At 56.2% G+C, this 24,855-nt stretch overlaps 4 protein-coding genes and 1 long non-coding RNA gene across 13 annotated transcripts in view; 2 read left to right on the plus strand and 3 right to left on the minus strand.

The window, feature by feature from the left end:
* Positions 1-100: 100 nt before the first annotated feature.
* Positions 101-3,759, minus strand: PRRT2 (proline rich transmembrane protein 2). 3 transcript variants are annotated; one of them, XM_003315045.6, is made up of 4 exons: positions 3,669-3,759; positions 2,059-3,002; positions 1,527-1,659; positions 101-1,364 (listed from the first exon to the last, which is right to left on the minus strand). In XM_003315045.6, exons 2-4 carry the CDS (start codon positions 2,935-2,937, stop codon positions 1,354-1,356), a joined length of 1,023 nt encoding a protein of 340 aa, XP_003315093.1. In that variant the 5' UTR covers positions 2,938-3,002; positions 3,669-3,759; the 3' UTR covers positions 101-1,353. The 3 variants fall into 3 exon arrangements, with proteins under 3 accessions (XP_003315093.1, XP_009428868.1, XP_009428869.1); XM_009430593.5 differs by having other exon boundaries at positions 101-1,659; XM_009430594.4 differs by having other exon boundaries at positions 101-1,659; positions 3,641-3,731.
* LOC129137428 (nascent polypeptide-associated complex subunit alpha, muscle-specific form-like) lies at positions 2,944-7,339 on the plus strand. The gene is made up of 4 exons (XM_063796327.1): positions 2,944-2,995; positions 3,272-3,312; positions 3,436-6,435; positions 6,850-7,339. Exons 1-3 carry the CDS (start codon positions 2,944-2,946, stop codon positions 4,492-4,494), a joined length of 1,152 nt encoding a protein of 383 aa, XP_063652397.1. The 3' UTR covers positions 4,495-6,435; positions 6,850-7,339.
* Positions 4,835-10,282, minus strand: MAZ (MYC associated zinc finger protein). 5 transcript variants are annotated; one of them, XM_054669181.2, is made up of 7 exons: positions 9,801-10,280; positions 9,086-9,172; positions 8,156-9,000; positions 7,691-7,754; positions 7,242-7,413; positions 6,231-6,455; positions 4,835-5,918 (listed from the first exon to the last, which is right to left on the minus strand). In XM_054669181.2, the coding sequence occupies exons 1-6, from the start codon at positions 9,834-9,836 to the stop codon at positions 6,253-6,255; spliced, it is 1,407 nt and encodes a 468-aa protein (XP_054525156.1). In that variant the 5' UTR covers positions 9,837-10,280; the 3' UTR covers positions 4,835-5,918; positions 6,231-6,252. The 5 variants fall into 5 exon arrangements, with proteins under 5 accessions (XP_054525156.1, XP_016784263.1, XP_003315094.3 ...); XM_016928774.4 differs by lacking the exon at positions 6,231-6,455 and having other exon boundaries at positions 9,801-10,282; XM_003315046.6 differs by lacking the exon at positions 9,801-10,280 and having other exon boundaries at positions 9,086-9,541.
* On the plus strand, positions 7,530-11,550 carry LOC129137429 (uncharacterized). The gene is made up of 2 exons (XR_008540009.2): positions 7,530-8,002; positions 10,434-11,550. It is a non-coding gene; the product is annotated as an uncharacterized LOC129137429 (long non-coding RNA).
* The window catches only part of KIF22 (kinesin family member 22), a 20,261-nt gene continuing 6,000 nt past the window's right edge, over positions 10,595-24,855 (minus strand). For 2 of the 3 annotated variants that reach the window (XM_054667979.2, XM_054667978.2), the window contains 13 exons: positions 18,879-19,074; positions 17,478-17,605; positions 17,232-17,386; positions 16,795-17,004; positions 16,485-16,715; positions 16,198-16,351; positions 15,931-16,066; positions 13,046-13,214; positions 12,373-12,532; positions 11,915-11,982; positions 10,954-11,166; positions 10,806-10,865; positions 10,595-10,717 (listed from right to left, as the gene is read on the minus strand). In XM_054667979.2, coding sequence (XP_054523954.1) covers positions 10,670-10,717; positions 10,806-10,865; positions 10,954-11,166; positions 11,915-11,982; positions 12,373-12,532; positions 13,046-13,214; positions 15,931-16,066; positions 16,198-16,351; positions 16,485-16,715; positions 16,795-17,004; positions 17,232-17,386; positions 17,478-17,605; positions 18,879-19,074 — 1,928 coding nt within the window. In that variant the 3' untranslated portion in view covers positions 10,595-10,669. 3 annotated transcript variants of the gene reach the window in all.

Consider the following 24,855-nt stretch of genomic DNA (forward strand, 5'->3'; position numbering starts at 1 on the left):
GGAAGTCGCATGCGTATACCACCCAGTAAGGTTCTGCCAGAAAGGCAGCACCGCCGGGCCGGCGGGACGAACGCAGGAACCAACCGAGATTGGAGGCGAGTCTCATGCAGTCTCCGTTTATTGGTGTTTCAGACTCATGCAGCATCCGGCATACAAAAAGGGAGAAATCAGTTTGATAATAGCCTTTTTTTTTTTTTTTAAGAATTTTAGTTTTTTTCTTCCCCCAGACTTTTTTTTTTTTTTTTTTTTTTTTTTTTTTTTTTTTTTTAGGAAAAAAACCCCCGCCAAATCCGAACCGCGTTGTAGCTCGGTCCCCGCCTCCTCAGCGGGCTGTCGCGTGCAACAAACCTCCCCCATCATCTTAGAAAATAATTATAGAGCGCGCCGCCCCGCCCTCGCTCCTGCCAGTGGGCGCTTTGGTCCTATTTTTTGGATTATTTCGTTACGAAGCACGTGAATGAATCTAGCCCCCACACCTTCAAGAAAGAAACTCGCGGACTGGGGTTGAAAAGCCCAGGTGGGCGGGTCAACTCCAGCTGACCTGGAAGGGTCAGCGCCGCGTCCCTCCCTTCTCCCCTGCGTGCGTTCGGAACCAGTACTCGCCGCCCTCACCCGAGTCCCCATACGAGGCCCGGCTTGCCAACTCTGCGACCTGCCAGGCACCCTTGGGTGTCCGACCCTGGGTGGTCCCAGCAGAGAACAGTCCGAGCCCGGGGTTGGGGAGCCCTCTCCCAACACTGCTCCCCGCCCCCAAGCCTCGTCTAAGTGCTGTCAATTTTGCAGAGTAAACGGTGACGGGAGGTTGGAGAAGAGGATGCTTAAGGGAGATGAGGAGGCAGGAAGAGGAAGGGGGCGGGACGTGGAGAGGAAAGGGGAGATGATAAAGAAGGGAAGGAAGAGAGGACTGAGGGTTGAGAGATGCCAAGACAATGAAAGTTGGGAGGAGGAGGCCAGGGTGGAGGTCCAGAGAATTTGGGGGGCTGGAAGAAGTGCAGGGAGGCCAGGAGAGATGCAGGGAGGCTGAGAGCGCAGAGTTGGGGAGGTGTTCAGGGAGGTTTCCAGAGTGCAGGGAGGTTTCCAGAAGTGCAGGGATAGGGGGCCAAGAGGCCGGAGGGGATGCAGGCATTAGTGCAGGGAGGTTGGAACCAGTGCAGGGATGAGGCAGGCCTACAGTTGGCAGAGGAGCCTGGCAAGATGCAGGAGCAGGACAGAAGCTGTAAACAAGGCCGCTCAGGCTCCCTTGGTCCTTAGGGGTGGGGGCCAGGGCCATCAGTTGGGCTCCCCCCAGGGGAGGGATGGGCCCAAGGCAGCTCCCAACAGGAAGAAAAGTCTTGGGATGCGGGGCAGAGCCCCTCACTTATACACTGTGGGAGAGGAGAGGGAAGGACAGACGGGGGGAGGGGGAGACAAGGAGAGACAAAGGAGAGGTAAGGAGGACAGACAGGAGAGAGCAGGGGCAGGGGTTAGTAAAGCTGCCCTTGCCAACCCTTCCATTCCTCCCCTGCCTGTCCCAAGCCCCCACTCACCGCCTAAGTTGATGACGCAGGAGGCGATGATGATGAGGACTCCCCCCACCAGCGCCACGATGCTTAAGAGCTTGGCTACCCGGCCCAGACGCTGGGCCCCGTCCACGTCCCCCTGCTGCAGGCTGTTCCGGGACTGGGGTTAGGGCGAGGGGTGGAGGCACATGGCCGGGGTCAGGAGAAGCCAGCCCAGAAGGGATCAGGTGGAAAAGTCATCCAGATGAGAGAGAGGCCAGCCCCATAGATGGCGGGTAAGGGAGGAAGGAGGAGTGGAGGGGCAGGGGGAGGAGGGCACAGGTCAGCGAGGCTGTGTGACACGTGTTTCCATATCCCTCCCACCCAAAGGGGCAGGGCAGTGGTGGCTCAGAGGGTTAGGTCCTAGGGAGAGGCGAACAAAGGCCCTGGAATTGGGGAGGTGGGATCCATGCAGAGAGGAGAGGGGAAGGAAGGCATGATTACTCCAGGGGCTCTATTGCAGCGCTGGCGGGAAGCTGGGAGCCACAGCAGGCCTGGGCTAGGGTCCCATGGGGCTCACCATGACAGCATAAGCGAAGGCCACGATGTTGACAGGCCACATTGGGCAGAAGCAGGACAGGATGGCAAGGATGATGTAGTCCCGAGGTTTCTGGGTGCCTTCACCCCCCTCCACCCCAGGACCTGCCAGCTGGGAGCTGGGGTGGCGGCTCAGGCTACCTCGGGGAGATCCTGGATGCCCACTGTGTGCCCTTCTCATTCGATCCTCCTCAACCAGCTGCTGCAGCACTCGGGGGGGGGCCCCATTGGCTGGGGGGGATTTTTTTGAGGGTGGTGAGTGAGGCTCAGGGGCTGGGCCCTCTTCCCCATCGCCAGCCTGCAGGGGCACCACTGCCCCATTCTCTTGCTTTTCCCCTACACTCTCAGACAGAATCTCAGGGGTGGGGTCCTCCTGGGTAGGGAGCTCTGGTTGAAGGGCTGGCTTGGGGGTAGGCTGGGGATCTGGCCGGGGGTCTGGTTGGGGAGCAGGCTCTGGGGCTGGTTCAGGTGGGGCTGCAGACTCCAGCCTGGACCCCTGGTCTGCAGTGGCCTCTTTGCTCACTTCTGGTTTGGACACTGTTTCTTGGCATGGGTCTTCGGGGCTGCAGTTGGCCTTTGATTCCCCTCCTGGGCTTAAGCTGAGGTCTGTGGCCTGGGCTGTTTCTGAGGCCCCAGCCGGGGTCTCTGGGGTTTCTGGAGCCAGCCCAGCCTTGGGCCCTGAGTCCACAGGGGCCGCAGTGGTGTTTGGGCCTGGCTGCGGGGCCTCTGGCTGGTCTGGTACCCCTGCTAGGACCTGGGGAGGGCCAGTTTCAGCTTCAGAATGGCCAGGCCCTTCGCCTGGAACCTCGGGACTCTCCTCAACCCCCTTCATCTCAGAGATCTCAGAGCTGCTGGCTGCCATCTTGAGATGGGAGAGGGGAGAGAGCCCCTATGGGGAGGATGGAATAGCAGAGACAGCGGCAAACCCTGGAAGAGGAGGAGATAGGCTTGGGGTGAGGAGGGAAGAGGGCGCTCAGCACTGCAGGCCCAATTGGGCCACATTCCTGTCTCAGGGCCAGCCTTGCACTGCCTCTAGGGAGAGAAAAAAAAGTTGGGGTTTCCTTTGCCTTAGGGTGGGACATCCCTGGGGGAGGAGTGCTCTACTCAAAGTCTTCTGCTTGGAGAGCCCTGGGGAAGATTAACCCTTTTGTAAACAGGACCTTCTCCAGGGTCTCTCCCTGGGTCCATCCAACAAGATCCAGACTCTCAGATCCCAGCACCCCAAAATCAACGAGCTGTGCAAATAGCACTCCGACAGGCCGACTGGGCAGAGGACCCGACATTCGCATTCCACTCCCTCTGCATCCTCCCCTCCTCCCTGGGCTCCCAGGCGGTGCGGGTTTTCTTGCTGCGCGTTTAGGGCGAGGACGCTCCCGCCCCTTTCTGGGGGACCTGGTTATCTCCTTCGATCCCCTGTCAGCCCCTTTCCCGGGGCTTCCCTCGCCTTCGGTGGGCTGGCGCCTCCTCCCGATGGTTCAGCCCGCCCAGCACCACCACCAGCCCTCCGGACACCCGCATTCCCGTGCAGTCCGCCCGGCGTCAGCCGTCGGTCGGTCCACTCCTACCCGCAGCCTCAGTCTGCCCGGGTCTCACCTCGACGCCGGCCTCCGGACAGCTCCCGCTGCCGCTGCTGGCTTTTGCAGCAGCCGCAGCCCGGGAGGGAGCAAGTCAGCTAGGGAGGGAGGGAGGGAGGCGGCGGGTCTCCCTCCTCTCCCCTCCCGTGTGCTCATCCCCTCCTCTCCGGTCCCCTCCCCTACGCTCCGCCGCCGTCGCCGCCCCCGCCCCTCGCGAGCCTCCAGCCCCTCCCGCCAGCCCAAGGGAGCCACGCGTTACCCAGGCAACCGGCCCGGGGACCACTCGCGCCCCCTCCCTGCCCCTTCCCACGCGCGCCTCCAGGAGGGACGCTTCCTTCTTAAGTCCCCGGCCCCTCCCGCCAACGGTCACCGGGATTCCTGGAAGAGACGGGGATTTGGGGAAAACGGAGAGGGTTCTGCGAGGAGACGGGACCAGTGAGACAGGCAGGACCGGGTGGAGGCGTCCCTACGAGCAGGAGGAGGGCAAGGAAGATGGGGCAAGACGCGGGGAGGCTGCAGAGGAGGAGCAGGGTGGGGTTTGGAGAGAATGGAGCCTGCAGAAAGGAGCGGCAGAAACTGGCGCTGGAAGGCTCAAAAAAGGGGCCCTGGAAAGGACGGAGCGGGGACAGGAAAGGGAATTCCAAGGGGCAGGAGGAGCTGGGCAGAGGAGCCCATGTAAACACGGAGTGGCCCATGCCCAGGATGAGGGACAGGTGCAGCTTTCATTCTCTACCTCGCTGCTCCCAGTCCTAGGGCTCGGACTCCCCAGCCTTTCCGCAGCCGCATCCACCCACCATGGCCTCAGGACCGTGACGCGCGTGGGGAGGGATGCGGCTGGGGGCTGAGCAGCGGCCATGAGTGTGGACGGGGGAGGGCGGCATTCCCGTCTGGCAGCTCTGTTTGGGTTTCTGACGGGGCCTCTTCAAACCTCCAGGGGCTATTCTGGGCCTGTCCGGGTTGGGAATTCCCCGGAGACCTGAAACTTGCTCTCCACAGCCACAGCCTTGGCCCCGCCCTGTATCTGTGCTGCCGCCAGTAAGGCTGCCCCTGGGGAGGGCGGAGCCAGAACCTCACAGCCTCACAGGGCAGAGCAAGGCTGGATTGACGGACACCAGGCCGAGAAGAAACCCTTGGGGTTGGGGGCAGTTATTAGTGAGGGCAATTCATTCAATCCAGAGCCAGAAACAGGATTTTATTTAAAATTTATTGTAATGGGGTCCGCGCAAAAGGAAGGGGTGGAGGGTGGGGTACATGCAGGGGACACAGGAACACGATGACATGGCCAGGGCCACAACTTCTTCTGTCGTGGGGAAGAGGGATGAAAAGACAAGACCAGGGCTGGAGCTGGGGTGGAAGAGGGGAGGGGGACACTGGCTGCATTCCCCCGCCCCCAGGAAGCACCTCTAGGCCCTGGACCCCTCGCTCACCCTGGCCCCTAAGACTCCATCTCTTCTCTGCCTCTGGCCCTCCTGGCTCTTCCTCCTGCTCCCCTTGACTTTTTCCCCTGACAGATTCTCAAGTAGGACGATGTTCAGGGCCTGACCCCAAACCCCCATACCACCTTATGAAGGTAAAACCTTTGCTGGCCCTGCTTCTGCCTCTCCTCAAACCTCACCGCTTTCCCTCTTTGGGACAGCTCTGATCCCCCTCCTTCCTCTCCTCCCTCCCCCTGGAAAAAAAAAAAAAAGGAAAAGAAAGCACCAACTCCCCGGGGAGGGGCTGCAGACAGCAGGGGGAGAGGACTGGAAGGAGAGAAGAGGACCGTCGAGGGAAGAGGCTCACAAATCCCTGGGAAGACAGGGCATGGGCTTACAGAGAGGAGAGGGGGTACGGGCAGTGGCTGCTCGTGTCCTCTGCCACCCCTGCCCACTGTCCAGGGGACTTCAACACAACCGAGGGGACAGGTTTGTTTGGGGTCAGGTCTGATAGAAGAGAGGAGCAGGAGAAACAAATCGTTAAAACCTAGCGAATTCCCCTAAGAAAACATTTCTTCCTTCTTTCCTTCTGGAGGCTCCTTGGTTGGTGGGGAAATAGGAGTTGGTGGGAAAAGAGGGGGGAGAGGAGCTTGTACCAAGGGACTCTACTCCATTCTCCCCTCTCCCCCGCAACCAACTTGGAGCTCACCAGGGTTGGGAGGGAAGTGGCTGAGAGCTCACAGGCACCCCCTCCGCCCCCGAGAGGGAGCCCACAGCTGTGGGAGGGGCTGCTACTGCTGCTGCCGCCGCCGCTGCCGCCGCCGCCGCCGCCATTGGACAAACCTCACCAGTACCTGCACAGGAGAAACACCACGGATCACAGCGCGATCTGAATGGCAAGAGCCTTGCCCTCACCCCGCACCTTCCCAGCCTGCTTCCCCTGGGACACAGCCGTTGCTCACTTCCTATCTGGTCCCCAGAGGCCTCAGCCTGCATCCTCACCTAGACAGAGCAGTTCTCAAGAATCCTCCCTGTGCCCAGAAGTCTCCCTAGCCTGAGTGGTACATGGGCATCCCTCGCCTTCCTGAGATCCCCTATTGGGCCCTTTGAGCCCCGTTGTCCCCCACACCCCCCATCCCGCCCCCCAGCCATGCCCCACGCCTTGCCTGGTGGGTGCGGGGGTCCCCCTCAGCAGGTGGGCTGTGGCTGGGGGGCGTCTCCCGGGACAGGGGGGGCGGCCCCCCCCAGATGGGTCTGCATGTGGCCGGCCAGCTGGGCAGGGGTCTTGCAGTGCACGCTGCACAGCTTGCACAGGATGCGGTCAGCCCGCGGGGCCTGGAGCCCGTGGTCCTTCACCGCGTGGATGCGCAGGTATGCTGCCGTGGTGAAGCCTATTGGGGGGTGGATTGGGATGGGGCGGGGGTCAGCCAGGCGGAGACCCCAGAGACGGGGCTGATCTCCTAGGCGGGGGATGCCCTCCTCAGATGGCCCTGTCCTCCTCCCACGGTATCCTTGGTAGCCTGGGGCCAACTGCTCTGCTGGGGCTGGTAGACACAGCCCCTCCCTGAGCCTGGGGCCTGGCTTGTGTGGTGCCTTGGTACCTACAGAACTCACTCTCCATGGCCGGGAGACCTCTCCCAGGATGACGAGACACTGACTCCTAGCCACTTGCAGGGTTGACCCTCAGCAGAGACGGCTGTGTCCCCTTCCCTCCAGTGCCCCGCGGTCTCAACCCAGTTAACCGGTGAGTCTGACTGAAGGCAGCTTTCTCTGCTACCCGTGCAGGGTGCGTGCTGGTAAAGCCCAGCCCGTGTATTCCACCTGCCCCAGGAGCTGGAGACAAGACCTTGTGGCTGCGCAGCGGAAACCTTGCCTTGTGACCCCTGGAACTCGCTTTCTTGACTACTCCTTCCCCAGAGCAGCCAAGTTCCACTCCTGCTTTCCCCACACATGACCAGGAGGTTCAACCTCTCTGGCAGATCATCTCTTCCAACCAGGACTTCTTAGAGTCTAATGATGTTCATTCAGGTGTCCCCCCGCTGCTCCCTTGACCTCTTGTAGGAATCTAGACGCCACGAGCTCTTGGCTACAGCACCCTTAACCCGTATCCGTGGCAAGGCGTCTGGCCAGGCGCCCACCCTCTGCCCCTGGCCCTCCCGGCAGCCCTCGGCATGTACCTTTGTTGCAGAGCTCACAGACATGGTGAGGACCCTGGCTGTGCACCTTCATGTGGTCCGAAATATAAGCCGAGCTCAGCATCTTGCCACACACGTGACATGGCACTTTCTCCTCGTGTCGTACTGTGTGCGCCCGCAGCCGATCCTTCGTGGCGAAAGCTGCCTCACATTTCTGAGGAGGGGGGAGGGGCGTGGGGGGGTGTCACAGGAGAGTTAAAGCTTGGTGGGCTGGGGAGGGGGGAGCAAGAGATTAAAGGAATCAGAGCCTTGGGGATCTTTGATCTGTAGGAAATGGGAGTGACATGATGAGGCCTTGAAGAAGGGATGAGAAAATGGAGCAAAAAGGCAAAAAGAAGAGAGAGAAAAAGGGAGTCTGAGAGACTGACTCAGACAGCTACCATGAGGATCAAAATCATGAAAACCAGGACAGGAGGAGGCGGGCTTCCTACCTCACATTTGAAGGGCCGTTCTGTTGAGTGCACTTGTCTGACGTGACTGTTGAGGTGATCCGGCCTGGGGACACGTTGGGGTTGGGGTTAGGGCGGAGGTGGTGCGCCCCAAATCCACCAAACTGCACCACAGGCCTTTCCGAGGATCCCTGCGCCTCCTCCCGGAGCCCAGGCCGTCACAGCGCCACTTCAGCAGGAAATCCCTCCCCTGGAGCCCAGCAGCCGCTGCCGCCGCCGCCGCCTCCTCCCACGCGAAGCTTCCGTCAACCCCAAGGCCCACCTCCTCGACAAAGGACCACCCCTTGCTCCCTGGTAACCGAGAGAGGCTTCCTCCCTCCGCCCTGGGAGTGGCTCCCCTTCCCCAGCCTCAGCAGCCGCCTCCCTCCCCGCCAGCCACGGCCAGGCCACCTCCGTCGCGTCCCTCCCTCCCCACGGCCTAGCGGGCGGCCGAGGCCCCGTGCACACCGGGAGAAGCTCTTGCCACAGTGGGAGCAGTTGTAGGGCTTGTGCACAGCGCCGTCATGTGAGCGCACGTGGTAGCTCATGCGGTCCTTGCGCTTGAAGCGCTGCTGGCACACCGGGCACTGGTAGGGCTTCTCGTCCGAGTGCGACAGCTTGTGTCGGTTCAGGTGGTAGACGTCGCGGAAGGCCTTGCCACACATCTCGCAGGCGTGGTTCTTCCGGATGCGCTTCCCCGAGGCGGTCGTGGTCACCACGCCACCGGCGGCCACTGCGGCAGCGCCGCCGCCGGCACCCGCCTCTCCCCCTCCCCCGCCGGCTCCGCTCAGCTGGGGCACGCTCAGGAGGCTCAGGGGCACCATGGTGGGCATCTTCATAGCACCCGAGGGGACCCGGCCGGCCTTGGCTCCCGTGTGGATGGCTTCGTGCCTCCGGAGATTGTAGCCGTTCTTGAACTCCTTGGCGCACAGAGCGCAGATATAGGGCCCCTTGCTCTTTGTCTTCTTCTCCAAGGCAGACGCGACCGGGGCCACGGCGACCGTCGAGGTTGGGGCTACGACGGCGGTGGCTGCCGCCGCGGCGATAGTGGCGGCGGAGGCGGGGGGCGCGGCCTCGGCCGCCGACACTGGCGGGGGTGGCGGAGGGGGCGCCGGAGGCTGCTTCAGGGCCGCTGTGTCCACCGTGGAGGCGGCAGCAGGGGCCGGGGGCGCGGCAGCGACGGCGGCAGCAGCGGCGGCAGCGGCCGCAGCAGCCGCGGCGGACTCCTGGGCGGCGGCGAGCACCGGGAGCAAGTCCACCTGGAGGGGCTCGGCCGCCGGGGCCTGGGGCGTGGGCGGGGGCGCCGGCGCGGCCTGCGGAGACAAGGCGCCGAGTGGGCCGCGGGTGCGGGCGGGCGTCCCCCCCCCAGCCCGGGCCGCCGCGGCCGGCCCTACTCACCTGGAATGGACTCTGGGCGCAGCCCTGGGAGGCAAAGAAGCGGGACTGGAGCTCAGCCCCGACCTGCAGGGGGTTCTGGGCGTGACCCTGAGGTGGCGGGAAGGAGTTCATGAGGCCGCCCACCCCCCGGGAATCCAGGCCCAGCACGGGGAAGGGGGGGGCCAGCAGCGTGCAAGGAAACACCGGGAACATGGCCTCGGCCGCAGCGGGGCCCCCGGGGCTCAGCGGGGGCCGGGGGCGCTGGCCGCGCGGGGCCCGGGCTCGGGGCGCCGCCCCCGGCCGGCCGGGCTGGGCCGCGCCGAACGCATGGCCCGCGGGCCGCCCCGCCGCCCGCGCACCCCGGCCGGCGGGAGGGAGGGAGGGAGGGAAAGAGGGCGCCTTGCGGGCCGCGGAGCGCCGCGGCGACGACGCCCCCTGGGTGGGGGCGGGAGGCCCCGCGGGGCCGGGGCCGGGGGCGGGGGCCCGGGCGGCGGCGGCGGCGGCAGCGGCGGCTGTTGGAGCCTGGCGGGGCGGGGTGGGGGGAGCGAGGGAGCAGCCTCGGCCCCCGCCGCGCGCGCGCCCAGCCGGCGCCTCGGGGAGGGCGGGGGAGGGCGCGAGGGAGGGAGGGGGACAGCTGCGCGCGCACCGGGCGCGCGGAGGGGGGGTGGGACGGGAGGGAGGGCGGGCAGGAGGGGGTGTGGGCAGGGGGGTGGGGGCGGGGGGAGGGGGTTGTTACCTGGAAGATGAAGCTGCTCCAGTTGCTGGGATCCATGGCGGAGGGAGGGAGGGAGGTGGCTCGCGCTCACCCTGGGGCGGGAGGAGGAGGAGGCGGCGGTGGGGGAGGGGGAACCCGGGGAGGAGGCGCGCGGGGCGGGCAGGAGGGGGGAGGTGGAGGGTGGGGGAAGCGGAGCACACTACGCGCGGGGAGGGCGGGCGGGGGGCGCGAGGACACACAAGAGGCTGGAGCGGGCGCGAGCGCTAGCGCGAGCGCGCGCGTGGCCAGCGGGAGGGGCAGGCGCGAGAGGGACTCTGGCGGGAGGAGGGACGGGGGAGCCACCCAGCAGCCCGAGTCGCCCCGAGCGCGAGACCCCTGAGATGGCTGCTGATTGGCTGATGATGGCGCAGGTGGTGGGCGCGCGGGAGACAGGGCGGCTTCTCTCCTCTTTCCCCCGCCAACGATTCCACCCCCCCTCCCTCCGCCAGCGGCCGTTATTTCGCGCGCACGCGCACAAGGCCGCCGTCGTTGCCGAGCGGGAGAATGGGGGAGCGCGCGCCGGGGGCACGGACGGGGCGGGGCTAATCCCTGAGCGCGCGCCCGCCTAACGGTCGCAGGCCTCATGCTTCGGCTTCCGCTTTTTGCGTCCTGCAGGCCACCGTCCTCCCCGCCCCACTCCAGCGGTGTATTTACAATCCTGCGCTGAGTCGTTCCCCGAAGATGGCGCCCAGTGGAGTCGCCGGCCTTGCTCGCGGCCCACCCCGAGGCGGTCACACTCCGGACCCGCCCCCGCAGCCCCAAAAATCAGGCGGAAGCACCGGAGCAAAAACTGTATTTACACAACACGGGGTTATACAAAACTTTGAAAAGGCGGAGTGAGGAGACGACGGTCAGGAGGCGCCACAGCGCTGGCCGGCGGCGAGACCCAGGATGTTTGCCTGCAACACAGGAGGGAGGGAGACAGCGACGTTAGAGAGGGGTGCGGGGCGCAGGACAGGCAGAGGAGGGGCAGGGCCGTGACTTCACCTTCAGGAAGGACTCCATCTGTTTTCCCGTTATGCCCTCCACGCGTTCCAGGTCCTCCACCTGGCGGGACAGGATCGATAGGGGACAGAGTCTCGGGGGTACCCGGTCTCCCCTGCCCCCGCCCTCCCCCAGTCCAGTGGGCTGCTACCTGGCTGAAGGGGCCGTGGAGCTCCCGCCAGCCCACGATTAGCTGGGCCTTCTTCGGGCCAATGCGCTGAAGACTGCGGAGATCTCGGGCTGAGCCTTCGTTCAGCAGATCCAGTATTTTTTGGCGCCCATGAGCCAGTAGCTCCGGGCTGATCTGTAGCTCCCAGCAGTCCTCAGCCTTCTCCTCAGGCTCTAGGGCATCCAGGGACTCCAGCTGGGAGGCAAAGGGAGATGAGTGACACGCAGGGCAGCCAAGTGCTTTGGGCTCCTCTGCCAAAACTAGGAGCCCAGCACCGGCTACCTCCTGCGCTCCAGCCTCTTCCTCTCTTGTCAAGTGTGTCCAAAATCCCGCCCTCAGGTCACTCTCTGGGGTAATTCTCATTATGCAACTAGTGAAAGAGAGGTACTACTCAGTACCCAGTGGTAATATTAGCACCCTTCTCATGGAGTTGCTGTGGAGATCAAGTGAGTTAATGAATGTAAAGCACAAAATGAGCTCTTAAATCTGGTCCCTCATCTCTAAAAGGGAAAGAATAAGCTGTCTTTCAAAAAGTACATGGGAGAAAGTAATATGAATAAATCATACCTCCCCCAACCATCTCAGTTTTTGGGTAGTTCTAGTGGTGTTCGATTCTGGGTATGTGCATATGTGTGGTTTCATGCTTGACTGCTTAGGTCATAGTTCCCTAAGTTTTCCCTCTTAAGCTTGTAGAGGGTAGAAGCCAGGCTACACAGTGGAACATCCGCTCTGCGAGGTACATCCACATCACTGCCTTCCACCCTAAATGCCCTGCAAGGAACCAACCATCACCACATTCCAGGGGTAAGCAAGTTGAGGTCTGTTACTAGCTGGCGGCCATCATCCAGTTCGTTTAACCCCAAGGCCAACGCTCCTCCCCCTAGAGCCTACTCCCCCTTACTTCTGGGCTCCAGGTGTAGCCTAAGCCCCCAGCTACTTTCACCTTTCTCTTCCGGCCTTTATTCTTCAGGATGTGGATCTCGGCATTTGGGGATGCTGCCTGCTCCTGAACTGAAAGTAGGAATTGAGAATTGGAGTCAGGGCAAAGGGTACTTTTCACCCTCCCTGGTAGCCCTTCGGTTCTTCCATTTCTGATTCCCCAGCTCCCCTCCATCCAGAGTTAACCTGTTGTGTTTCCACATGACCTTTTTTATACCCGCATTTAAAGGAATTTCAGTCAGTCTTGCATTATCTTCAATCCTCTACTCGTTTGTCCATCCCACTGTACTAAACACCCGAGGGCAGAGCACCCCCAGCACTGCCTCAGAGCCTCCTCACCCCTCCCTGGGACTGGTATGTGGTGGGAGAATATGAATGACATGGAGACAGCTGCTCCTAACACTTCCTCCCTTATAGGATCTCAGCTGCCTTGGCCCCCCTAGCCCCTGGAGTCAAACTTACTTAGCTGTAGGGGCATCACCACAGCCTTTTTCAGGGGCTTTGCCCCTGTGACTGTGCGATGTGAAAGGGGCCGGAGCATTGTGGGACAATGGTTCTCCTTTTCCTCAGCCTTCTGGGCCAACATCTTGGCCTCCAGTTCTTTTTGCTTCGTCTTAAGCCTCTGTTGGAAAGGATCAGGGAGATGTGATCCAGACCCAACTCCAGGGCAGCCTGAAGGGCAGTGGGTTACCAGGGTGAGTATGCAAGGCTCTGAGCCCCCAGAGGGCAGGGCTAGGACCAGTGGGAGGTTACCAGGAGACAGGTGGAGCCTAACATAATTAAGGGCTTTCTGTGATTAGGGGGCTACCCAGAGGTGGAACAAGCCTCTGCAAGTATTGAAGGGAAAGGCTTTTCAAGTACAGTCCTCAATTAATTGAGCTGGGCTTTAGGAAATGTAATGTTTAACATTTGTTGCTTTTACTTTGAACTTTTTCTTCTCACCCTCACATCTGGTCTCAATTGTCTGTCAAAGTTCAGCCATGTTAAGGACATTCAAGCAGAAGCTGGAGAACTTCCGGTATTGGGAGAAAACTGGACTCTAGTCCAGCCTGAGTGTCCTTCCCTGTCTGAAGATCCAAGGATTGCTTGTCAAGGCCAACAGGAATCCCAGCTCCCACATCCCTAAAACACGTACCTCAATCTCTAGGTCCTTCTCTTCCACTGTCTTCATTAGCACCATCCGCTCTCGCTTTGGGGTACTCAACAGAGGGGCCCCCTGGCTCCCCTGGGAGGCAAGCAGACGGTCCAAGCTCAGGAGGCGCTCCAGCATGGCCGGGTCCATGCTGCTTAGCTTCTGTAGGGGGCTGAGCAGAAAAAGAAGTTGCTCCCCACCTACCTCCTCCCTCATCACCACCTACAGCAGCAGGACTCCCCTCACCACACCTTAACTTGGTATATCCTGTAGCTCCAGAACCTAATGTTAACTTGCTAGGCATCCAGTTTCTCTGGGTGCAGTGTCTTCATCAGGTGAAGTGACTGCTCAGGAATGCCAGGAAATCAGGCGAACACTTGAGTGCCAGGTATGAGAGACCTAAGACACTGCCCTGCCCTGGAGGCACTGTCTACTGAGGAAATCAAGAGACCATAATAAGGTGACAGCCAGGGCAGTGCCTGTCCATTTGGAGGAGCAGTTGCGGAAAACATCACAGAGGATGCCATCTTTAGCAGGGCTTTGAAATCCACCGAAGACCTCAGCTGCCAAGCTTCCCTGCTGTGGGCAGCTGGGAAGGCCTGTTCAAGCAGAGTCCTGACTGACTCTGAGCACGGTAAGGCTTAACATTCTTTTTTTTTTTTTTTTTTTTTTGAGACAGGGTCTTGCTCTGTCACCCAGGCTGGAGTGCAGTGTTGAGATCACAGCTCACTATAGCCTTGGCCTCCTGGGGCTTAAGCAATCCCCCTGCCTCAGCCTCCTGAGTAGCTGGGTCCACAGGTGCATGCCACCATGCCCAGCTAATTTTTTTATTTTTTGTAGAGATGGGGTCTTACTATGTTGCCCAGGCTGGTCTTGAACTCCTGGGCTCAAGTGATCCACCCACCTTGGCCTCCCAAAGTGCTGGGATTACAGGTGTGAGCCACTGCGCCCAGTCAGCAACGTCAAACATTCATTTATTTTGCCTGGAATCTTGCCCCACACCTCCTCACATCTGTATCAATAATCTTTCCAGGTCAGTTTGATGCCACCTCTCCCATGACGCCAAGCTTAACAATGCATCTCCCTTCCTATGCTGTGAACTGGCTCCTGGAGGACAGGGACACTCCTGTGCTTTCCATGCTAGTGCCTTGGAAAAACAGGATCAGAACATATGTGGGCAAACACTAGAAGTCATCTCTTCCTTCCTGGCTCTCACAGCAGCAGCTACTCCTTCCTGATTCTGAATTCTCCACTTGGTATCACATACTGATGTTCCCATCTGACTTCCTCTCCTGTGAGGCCCCCAAGCTCTGGGTCTGCTGGGTTTGATGTGCCCAACTCTGAGCTTCCCCTTACTCAGAGTGCCTGTCTGACAGCTTACCTGTGCACATTTCTGGGTGCACACAGCAGTGGGGAGTGCTGACAGATGGTTTGGGAAAGACAAGACTGAGAGATGGGGTCATGAGTGCACAAGCATCTTCTTGTGTGTGGCATCTTCCTTAACTACAGTAGCCCCCTGGGACAGAGTGGGCACTAACCCTTGGCCACCTCAGGTCACCTCTGTTTAGTAGTTCACAGGATTTGGGCTAGGGGTAGAAACAGGGCAAAGTTAAAACTGCAACTGGCTCCTGGGGGGTGGAGGGAATAGTGCAAGGGCTAAGTGGCCAGACACAGAAAGCAAGACCCCTGAACAGAGATGACCTGAGGATTAGTACATACTGGGCCATGAGGTGGGGTGATCGGAGTTGGGGCAGGAGGTGACACAAAGGACTTAGTTTAGAGGCTTTATCTGGATTGAGGGTAGAAGCAGTTAGGACAGCAGCTGGCTCCCCGGAGAGTCATGGAGAAGCTGGGCACTGACACACAGACCAGATGGTCTCAGCAGGACAGCTCTTCCAAGTCTCCTTTGCTTTGCTCTCATGGATCTGAAAGATCTGATCCAGATCACTCCTTGAACCAGAAGCAAAAATGCTCATCCTTGAAACAGCTGTCCCAAAGTGAGAAGTTTTGCTGAAGGCTAAAGGGGTTGGAAAATGGAAAGGATCCCCAGGAGGAGGCCTCCTTAGATCCCCAAGGCAGCAGCACTGAGGAGAGATTAATCTTAGACTTTAGTGATTCAATGGAGTAGAATTTGGGGGGAATTTATTTATTTACTTATTTATTTATTTATTGAGATGCAGTCTTGCTCTGTCACCTAGGCTGGAGTGTAGTGGCATGATCTTGGCTCACTGCAACCTCCACCTCCCAGATTCAAGCAATTCTTCCTGCCTCAGCCTCCTGAGTAGCTGGGATTACAGGTGCCCACTACCATGCCTGGCTAATTTTTGTATTTTTAGTAGAGATGGGGTTTCACCATGTTGGCCAGGCTGGTCTTGAACTCCTGACCTCAGGTGATCCACCCGCCTTGGCCTCTCAAAGTGCTGGGATTACAGGCGTGAGCCACCGTGCCTAGCCGGGGGTGAATTCACTTATTTACTTTGAGACGGAGTCTTGCTGTGTCGCCCAGGCTGGAGTGCAATGGCCGCAATCTCAGCTCACTGCAACCTCTGCTTCCTGGGTTCAAGGGATTCTCCTGCCTCAGCCTCCCGAGTAGCTGGGATTACAGGCACACGCCACCACATCCGGCTACTTTTTGTATTTTTTAGTAGAGATGAGGTTTCACCATGTTGGCCAGGCTGGTCTCGAACTCCTGACCTCAGGTGATCCACCCAACCTCAGTCTCCCAAAGTGCTGGGGTTACAGGAGTGAGCCACCGCATCCGGCCTAGGGTGAATTTAATGGGAGAGGAACAAGATCACAGCTCTCTGCTCAAGGATCTGACAGGCATTGCAGCTCTGCTGCTAAGCCACACATCAGGAAGGGGATACACCCAAGGCCCCACTGCTCACCTGAGTTTCTGGGAGGCAGAGGCTGGAGCTGCCATGGGCTCAGGGCTCCCGATCTCCTCTTCCTCAGGGCCTCGGGCTCTCTTTGCCTCTGGTGGACCAAGCAATTCTTTCTGAGACAGCTTAACAGGTCCCAAGACTAGACGATTGGAGGATGGGGTGGAGAGAGGGATTGGGGGTGGTCAGCCTCTGTGCTGATGCTTGGTGGTTTCAACAAACTCCCTAATTTCCAGACCCAGCGTTTCCACTCCTGCCTCCCCCAGTTCTCACCATGAGGCTGCAGGCTCTCATTGGTAAAAGGCCGATTGATCACCTCCTTGGACCTGGCAGCAAAGTTGAGTGCGGAGACTGTGTCTAGGTAGAAGCGTCTCTCAGGGGCAATGTTGGCAATAAGGATACTGTGGGCTGAGCCACCCAGAGAGTCCTGAGGGTGAGACCAGGCAGTGGGTGGGTCAGAAGCCCAGCCTTCCTGTGCCTCAACTGCTATTCCCCACCCCACAGCAGGCCTGAGAACCTCCTTCTGCAGCCCCTTCTTCCCTGAGACAGGTGGGCCTGACCTGCAATAGGCGAGTGAGCTTGCTGTCCCGGTAAGGTACACGAGGGAGGCCCTGATTCAGCGCATCTACCACTTTGCCCAGGACAAACAGGGAGGTGTTGATGGCTCCACTCTCTTTTAGCCGAAGGCCCTTGTTGCCTGTGCGCCGGTTGTCCTCTGACCCAGCCAAGTCAATCAGGTAGAGTTTTCCCTCTCGCTGGCGAAATGGGGCCAAACGTTCCCGCTGGTCCACCTGGGGGTAAGAACAAAGGTCTCGTGCTTAGCTCAGGCTCCTGGGCTTCCCAGGTCCTCGCCCCTGTCTGCGGCCTCACCTTGACCAGGAGCACAGCGTGACTGCGGGAGGAGCGCTGGTTGAGCCGGGTGGCTCCTACAGTCCGATTTCGACTGGCTGGCAGGAAGTGCCGCTCAAAATCAGCAAAGCTAGTGATGGGCTTCTGGGTGAGACCCGGAATCAGGATGTTCCCCCGGCAGTCTTCTCGGATTACCAGGTCTCCCGAAGCAGGGTCCAGGAGGTCTAATACCTGTGTAAGCAGTGAAGGGGCAGGGCAATTCTCCATAGAGAGGCTGTTTCTTCCTGGGGATCAGTTTCCTTTCTCTGTTCTATTCTCGGAGTTGTACCATCTGCTACCCCAGTCTCTGTCTTTCTAGGTCTCACCTTACCTCCCTGCTACAGGAGAGCTTCATATTCTAGAACCAGGTCTTACTTTGACCCTTTGTTGCTCCTCTCCCAACCAGCACAGGGCCTCACCTTCTCCTGGTAGATCTCTAGGTAAGACATGGTGACAGAAAGGGCCCATGGCCGGCCCTCGGCACCCTCCTCCCTTGTGAGCTGCAGGAGGTCCATGAGAGCCCGCGGGATCACCCCAGGTTGCTCTGGGCTGCCCAGCATTGTGTGCGTCTTCCCTGGGAAGAGAGTGGAGAAAACTGTGAGGTTTTCCTCTCCGTTTCCCCAGCCCTTTCTGACCCATAGCTGTTTCTTTTCTGGCTCCCTCACCAGCTCCTGTGGGTCCATAGGCAAGCACGCTGGCATTCTGCCCTTCCAGCAAGTGCCTTAGGATGGGCTGCACTGAACCTGCATAGATGTCCTGCTGAGTACTCCTCTCCCCATAGAAGGCATCAAACCTGCAGGAAGAAAGAAAGAAATTAGCGTGTGTGTAAGGGGTGGAGTGGGGTGGGGGTGGGTAAGGGATTCTACTCTCATCTGGACCTTGGATTTAAGAGAACGTCTCTATCCCCTTTCTTGTACAAAGACCTTAAAAAGCATCCACCTAACACCTACTCCGTCCTCATCTCTCTATTGGTGTTAGGAATACAGAGATGGATCTGATATCCCTGCTCTTGGAGTTTTGCAGTCTGGTAGGATAGATATCCACACTTTGCTGTGATTTAGGAAACGAAGATAAGAACACACTCTCAAAGGAGTAACTGATTCTGCTCAAGGAAGGTTTTGACCAAAGAAAGAAATTCTGAGAATCAAGAATAGCAAAAAAGCAAGGCTTCCCAATCTTTTTCAAATGGCTACATGTGTAGAACATTGTATTTTACACCATAATGGGGAAAATAGAGGATGCTGCTTATGACTGAACTAGACTCCACATACCAATCACCTATCCACTGCGTTCTGGTGGAGAAGCTGCAGCTTAGGCCACAGCAGGGAGTTTAATATATATTGAGGGAATGAGGCTGGAAAGAAACTGAAGCCCAAATTGTTAACGGCCTAGTATGGGAACTAGCAAACTTCTGTAAAAAGGCAGATTGTACATATTTTAGGCTTTGTGGGCCATGTGTTCCTTTTACAACTACTCAACTCTGCCACTGTAGTCAGAAAGCAGCTATAGACAATATGTAAATAAACGATAAAATTTTATTTACTGAAAATCTTACTCCTGATCAGATTTGACCTGCAGGCCATGGTTTGCCAGCCCCTGCCTAGAAAAACAGGCCAAGGAGTTTGAACTTTAAATCCCCAGTAGGATTATAAAGTAGCTGCCCTTCTGAGTTCTGTCCCCAAATCTGGGTGGTCTTCTCTGACACTACCCAGCTGCAGCTTGGGTAGGCTGGCTGGCAGGTCTGTGTTCCCCCAACCCTCCTCATATGTCCCCCAGCCTCTACTTGGGGCTCACCTGCTCACCCTCATTGCTCCTCCCTCTCTGTGCACAGTAATGTATGTTTGATTCAACCTCTCATCTCTCCCTACAGTATCGCAGAGAGGGCCCATCATGGGGGCACCTGTCAACATTTCCTAAGTGAACAGTGAAGGCTCAGGGAACAAAGCGGTGGTAAGGAGGGAGCAAGGATCCTGGGGAGGCAGGTCGGAGAAACTCTCTGGGGAGCGTGGGCAGGCCTAGGAGAGGGAGGTGATGGCATGAGGGAAGAGGAGTGGCCTGAACCTTACTGGTATTTGAGAGTCTCCTGGTGGTTCCTCCAGTTAGCAATCTCTAGAGAGCAGCTGTCCATGCCCCGCACACAGGGGGGATCACTTGCTCCAGCTGTTCCATGCACAAATGGCCGCAGTCGCACAGCCACCCTTACGCGAGCTGGAGGTGGACGACGAGTAGCTCCAATCTTGCTTAGCCGACAGCAACCAGCTCCTGGAGGAGAGAAGATCACTTTTAGATATGAAGTATGGTGGTAGCAGAAGAAGCAGGGACCAACTTTGCTGGGCGGGCTGGGGGCCACAGCTCATGTTGGAGAAGCTCATTCTGCCCTGGTCATGTTGTGGACACCCCTAAGCTTGGCCTCAGTGCCTTCCCTGCTCTACAAGCAAGTGCAGCAGGTGTATAGCAGGCTTCTCAGACTGTAATGTATACACAAATAACCTGGAGGATCTTGTGAAAACGTGGATTTGGTCTCCGTCTCCCTGGGGTGATGCCCGAGATTTTGCATTTCTAACAAGCTCCCAGGTGATGCTGGGCACTTAAAAAAAAAAAGAGAGAGAGAGGGATGGAGTCTCACTAGGTTACCCAGGCTTGTCTTCAACTCCTGGGCTCCAGCGATCCTCCTACCTCAGCCTCCCAAAGTGCTGGAATTATAGGCAGAAGCCACCATGCCTGGCCCAGGACATGTTTTGAATTGCCAAGGGTGAAGTAGACCAGCACCTCACAGGGTTGTTCTAAGGATTAAAAGGGTTGACATCTGACCGAAACCTAAACCAGACAGCGAACTGCCAGAATTTTCTGTGTGTGTGTGTGTGTGTGTGTGTGTGTGTGTGTGTGTGTGTGTGTTTTGAGACAGTCTTGCTCTGTCACCCAGGCTGGAGTGCAGTGGCATGATCTCAGCTCACTGCAACCTCCACCTCCCAGGTTCAAGCGATCCTCCCACCTCAGCCTCTCGAGTAGCTGGGATTACAGGTCCCCAACACCACTCCTGGCTAGTTTTTGTATCTTCAGTAGAAACAGGGTTTCACCATGTTGGCCAGGCTGGTCTCAAATTCCTGACCTCAAGTGATCTGCCTGCCTTGGCCTCCCAAAGTGCTAGGATTACAGGTGTGAGCCACTCCGCCCAGCCTGTACCTCCATTTCTTAACTGGGGTTTCTAATATGTATTGAGACATATGTATACTCACAGACCCACCCACCCCTGCAAACTGTTAATGATGATCTTCTCTTGATGGGGAATTATGTGGGTTCTGCAAAAACCACCGACATGCAATTCTTCTCTCATGTAAACTTAACCCTGAATTTGCTTCAGATGATTAAGTTTTTTTTGTTTTGTTTTGTTTTAGAATTGGCAACTGAATTATTTTTATCATCAGAAAACACAATGAAGATAAAACTTAAAAAAGAAAAGCCCTCTATTTTTGTGGGGGTTAAATGAGCTGAAAATATCTAAGGAGAGTATTACTCTATTTTACGTTGGAGGATAACATACTGTAGCTCATAGTGGAATTCAAACCTAGATCTCTTCCCCTCTAAAAATCTGCTTTTAATAGGATGCTGTATTGCTTCCTTATTATGTACCAACTGGGAAAGCTCCTGGCAGCTCTTTCCCTTCCTTGCTGGTGGTAGCAGCTGGTTGCTAGGAGCCATAGGCCTCGCAGAAGGCAAAAGGCTGGCTGGTATATGTAGCCAACACAGAAACAGCAAGACAAAAAGGCAGACAGATGACCCCTACAAAGAATCTTACACCTAAGTAAGGCATACCCATAAGCAGATGGGCTGTTTCAAAAACTGAAACTCCATTCCATCATCTGATAAATGGGGCTACTAATACCATTTCTCACGTTATGGTAGCAAAGCGCTTGGACATCTTGTTCTCATTTGTTCCTCATGGCAATCCTGAAAGTCAGGAGCAAGCAGGTAAAAACCTGCAGATGCATGTGTGCAGATAGAAAATTGAGGTGCACTGACTTGTCAGAAATATGTGCAGGACCTTCCTCTGCCTGCTTTCACAGGATGTTTTGGGAGAACAGAAAGATGGCAGATGTAGAAGCACTTAAGGAAGCGCAGTGATCAATCTAAGGGGAAGAGGAAGTCAGTAATGAGGTAGAGTGTAGACTCTGGTCAGACAGAACTGGACTTCAATTCCAGCTCTGACATTTATTAGCTTGTGACCTTGGACCTTGGTTTCCTTGTCTGTCAAATAAGGTTGGGGGTGGGCCTTGGGCTTTTTGAGAATTTGGCTGGGCGCAGTGGTTCATGCCTGTAATCCCAGCGCTTTGGGAGGCCAAGGTGGGCGGATCACCTGAGGTCAGGAGTTCGAGACCAGCCTGGTGGTGAAACCCTGCCTCTACTAAAAATACAAAAATTAGCCAGGTATGGTGGTGGACGCCTGTAATCCCAGCTACTTGGGAGGCTGAGGCACAAGAATTGCTTGAATGCGGGAAGTGGAGGTTGCAGTGAGCAGAGATTGCGCCACTGCACTCCAGCCTGGGTGACAGAGCAAGACTGTGTCTCAGAAAAGAAAAAGATAATTGAAATAAGTGCCAGATAAAGTGGCAGCACAGTGACTAGCACATAGTAGGTAGGTTCATTATTCAAGGTAAAATGGCCTGGGTTGAAATCCCAGCTCTGCCATTTATAGCTAGCTAAGTAACCTAGGGAAATTATTTTCCATCCCAGTGCCTCAATTTCCTTACCTGCAATATGGGAATAAAAATACCTCCTTGTTAGGTTGTTAGGAGAGTAATTAAGGTGATTCATGTAAAAGTGCTTAGAACATTATCTGGTATTTGGTGAAAGGCCAGTAAGTGCTTTTTAATGTCCGTCTCCCATTTTCCAGATGAGGAAACCTCAGTATAGAGGGGTTAGCTGACTGACCCAGGGTCAACAGCTAGTGAGTGACAGCTTCAAATGAAGATCTAACTCCAAAGTGCTTTATATGAACCCTCCTCAGCCTCCTTAGCCCCTTCATCTTTGCATCTCATAAGAATGTGAGGATTCAAAGTAATAATGTACATACAATGTTTAGCACAGTGCCTGGCAGCAACTGCTCAGTCCTTAGCTGTTATTATTACACCCTTTCTCTTGCTACCCACTCCTCCATCCCTGCAACTTGCTTCTGCCCTCACTATTCAGCAGGGTCACCCATGACTTCCCTAGTGCTAGATCCAGTAGGCATACTCAGCCTCAATCCTGTTGGACCTCCCAGAAGTATGCGACACTCTTGGGAAACACACTTTTCCCTTCATTTCCATGCCCCCCACCTTCCTGGTTGTCTTACCTAGTTTTCTGTTCACTCCTCATCCTAGGATCCGTCTATCCTTTCTCTAGACCAGCATTTCTCAACTTCAGCACTACTGACATTTCGGGCTCGCTAATTCCGTTGTGGGGCTGTCCTGTGCATTTAGACTGTTAGCATATGCTTACTAGATGCCAGTAGCACTCTCCACCCTCACCCTCAAGTTGTAACAACTAAAAATCTCTCCAGACATCTCCAAATGTCCTGTGAGGGACAAAGTTGCCCCGAGCTGAGACCACTCAGATTCATTTCATAGGCAGGTTACCCGCCCTCTTGGCTTCAGTAACATCTTACAGCTGATAAGTCCTATTGCACGTTCTGCACAAGAGCTCTCAACTGCAGACCCACGTTCTGAACGGCTGCCCTGACGGCTCCTTTTTTTTGAGACAGAATCTCACTCTGTCGCCAGGCTGGAGCGCAGTGGCGCTCTTGGCTCACTGCAATCTCCGCCTCCCAGGTTCAAGCGATTCTCCTGCCTCAGCCTCCCGAATAGCTGGGACTACAGGTGCACGCCACCACGCCCAGCTAATTTTTGATTAATTTTAGAGACAGGGTTTCACCATGTTGGCCAAGATGGTCTCGATCTCTTGACCTCGTGATCCACCCACCTTGGTCTCCCAAAATGCTGGGATTACAGGCATGAGCCCGGCCGACGGCTCCTCTTAAACTCCACCTGTCCTAAACTGAACCCTCCTTCCCCATCTCTCTGCAGCCTCCTCCTTTGATCTCTGATGTAAATGAATGGCACCAACCCCAAAAGTGGGAGTCTAACTCCAGCGTCTCTTACCTCCCACATCAGTTCATCATTAACATCTGTCAAGTCTATCTCTTTAAATCTCTCTTGAACAAGTCCACTTCTCTCCACTCCCACTGCACTACCTCTGCCCAAGGTCATGGTCTTTACAGCCTTCCTTGCTGGTGGTAGCAAGGTGTCCCCTGCCCTCTAGTCATTCCCTCTGTTTCCTTCCTTGCAGTGTAAGTTACCAGTCATGATGAATTTCCTTCACTTCCTACAAAACTCCAAGTTCTCTTGCACCTTTGGATTTTTGTCCACGTTAATCTCTTTCCCTAGAATATCTGCATTGCTCCCCACCCCACCCTGGAGTGACTGAGGTAAACACATTTTAACTCCTCTTAAAAAACAAAACCAAAAACCCTTTCCTGATAGACACTAAGGCTTTATCAGGTGCAACCACAGCTCTTGTTAGCCCCTCCATAAGCATTTGTCACACCTCACTATTGCATGTTTGTCACTTTCTCCACCTGACTGCCAACTGTGAGAACAAGTTTTATCCTGCTCACCTTTCTAACCCCAACACCTGGCGCAGAGTAGGCCCTCAAGAAGTATTTGCTGAAAAAAATTAAGATTTAGGGAACAAACTACTAATCACTGGCTTGTTCATTTCCATCATGAAAGTGGCTCACGGCCATTCCTGCCCCAGAGCTCACAGTCCAGGGTAGGAGGGAAGAGGGGAGGACCACATGTAAACAATTATTTACTGCACAAGAGTCTAGCCCTTTCATGATAAAAGCAACCTTGAGCTTGGACCAGGCTAGCAATTATTAATTTTCCCTTCTTTCACAATTCCTTTCATTCACTCTTATCCCTTTTATTGATGAGGAAATTGAGCTAAGAGAGCATCTTTGGCCTCTTTTACATCATAAATAAGAAAACACTTGCTGTTCTTGTCTTCTTAGTCAAGGCCTGGCAAACTCCTATCCAACCTTTGAAACCCATCTCAAGTATCATTCACTCCCTTAATGAAGTCCTCCCAGAATACTCAAGGGCTTACTTCAGATTCCACACACTCAGTTTATACACATCTCTCATTGTGTTTCATATTACATCTGCGTATGTGACACTCTATTGAAACAGACTGTAAATTCCTCGAGGAAGGGACATTATTCATTCAGGCATTTTCATATATACCATGCACCGGACACAGTGCATCTTCGAAGGGTAAGGGGAGACTGTGCTCAGCCAGCAGGGATAACATGTACTTGGGCATAATGGTTAAGAGCAGAGGTTCTACACTCAGACTCCTTGAGAGCGAATTCAAGCTCCAATATTTACTAGTTGTGTTAACTCTGAACAAACTAACCTCAGTTTCCTGTGTAAAACAAAGACAGTAATAGTAACAACCTGATAGCATTGTGTGGACAATAAATGGTTCACCACCATAAAATGCCTACAACTGTGCCTGGCACATAGCAAGAGCTCTACATGTGTTAGGCATTCTCCTAAATGTCTGTTTCCCCACGAGGCTAACGAGGGCTCCAATGAATTACTATGGCGCCCACCATCATCACTAACCAGGATTAAGTCTCCGGGTTAGAGAGGCACATGTAAACAAATACTCACATACAAGATTTTGGGTGTCCTAACAGCCTTTCCAACCCTAAAATAGCATTCACTTCCATGCTAGAGTGAAAGGAAATTTTAGTCTTTTATTTCGTTTTCCTGTAATCGCAGAGCATCTTACGCTGCCAACTCAAACCCAGCAGCAGCCGGGTCTGTTCCTCAGCCCGTCCTCCTGCATCTCTCAGGGATGTCTCTGCACCCAAACACCATGTCCCACACAGAACCCTTCCCAAAACACGCCTCCGGCTCCCTTCTCGTCCTCGTGGCTAGAGCGTCCGCCACTCTTCTCTTGCTTATTCAGGTGATCTCCAGGGATGAGGCCATGACCCCC

Source organism: Pan troglodytes, chromosome 18 (assembly GCF_028858775.2).
Source record: "Pan troglodytes isolate AG18354 chromosome 18, NHGRI_mPanTro3-v2.0_pri, whole genome shotgun sequence".
Taxonomy (NCBI): Eukaryota; Metazoa; Chordata; class Mammalia; order Primates; family Hominidae; genus Pan; species Pan troglodytes.

Bases quoted from the DNA above. Each gene is read 5' to 3' on its own strand.
- LOC129137428 (XM_063796327.1), top strand. From the start codon at position 2,944: ATGGGAGAGGGGAGAGAGCCCCTATGGGGAGGATGGAATAGCAGAGAC. The intron at 2,996-3,271 runs GCAAACCCTGGA...CCATCCAACAAG, and splicing joins ATGGAATAGCAGAGACAGCG to ATCCAGACTCTCAGATCCCA. The intron at 3,313-3,435 runs GTGCAAATAGCA...CTGCGCGTTTAG, and splicing joins CACCCCAAAATCAACGAGCT to GGCGAGGACGCTCCCGCCCC.
- PRRT2 (XM_009430593.5), bottom strand. From the start codon at position 2,937: ATGGCAGCCAGCAGCTCTGAGATCTCTGAGATGAAGGGGGTTGAGGAG. The intron at 1,660-2,058 runs GTGAGCCCCATG...CCCTAACCCCAG, and splicing joins CCTTCGCTTATGCTGTCATG to TCCCGGAACAGCCTGCAGCA.
- MAZ (XM_003315046.6), bottom strand. From the start codon at position 9,277: ATGTTCCCGGTGTTTCCTTGCACGCTGCTGGCCCCCCCCTTCCCCGTG. The intron at 9,001-9,085 runs GTGAGTAGGGCC...TTGTCTCCGCAG, and splicing joins GCGCCCAGAGTCCATTCCAG to GCCGCGCCGGCGCCCCCGCC. The intron at 7,755-8,155 runs GTGTGCACGGGG...ACGTGTCCCCAG, and splicing joins TGTGGCAAGAGCTTCTCCCG to GCCGGATCACCTCAACAGTC.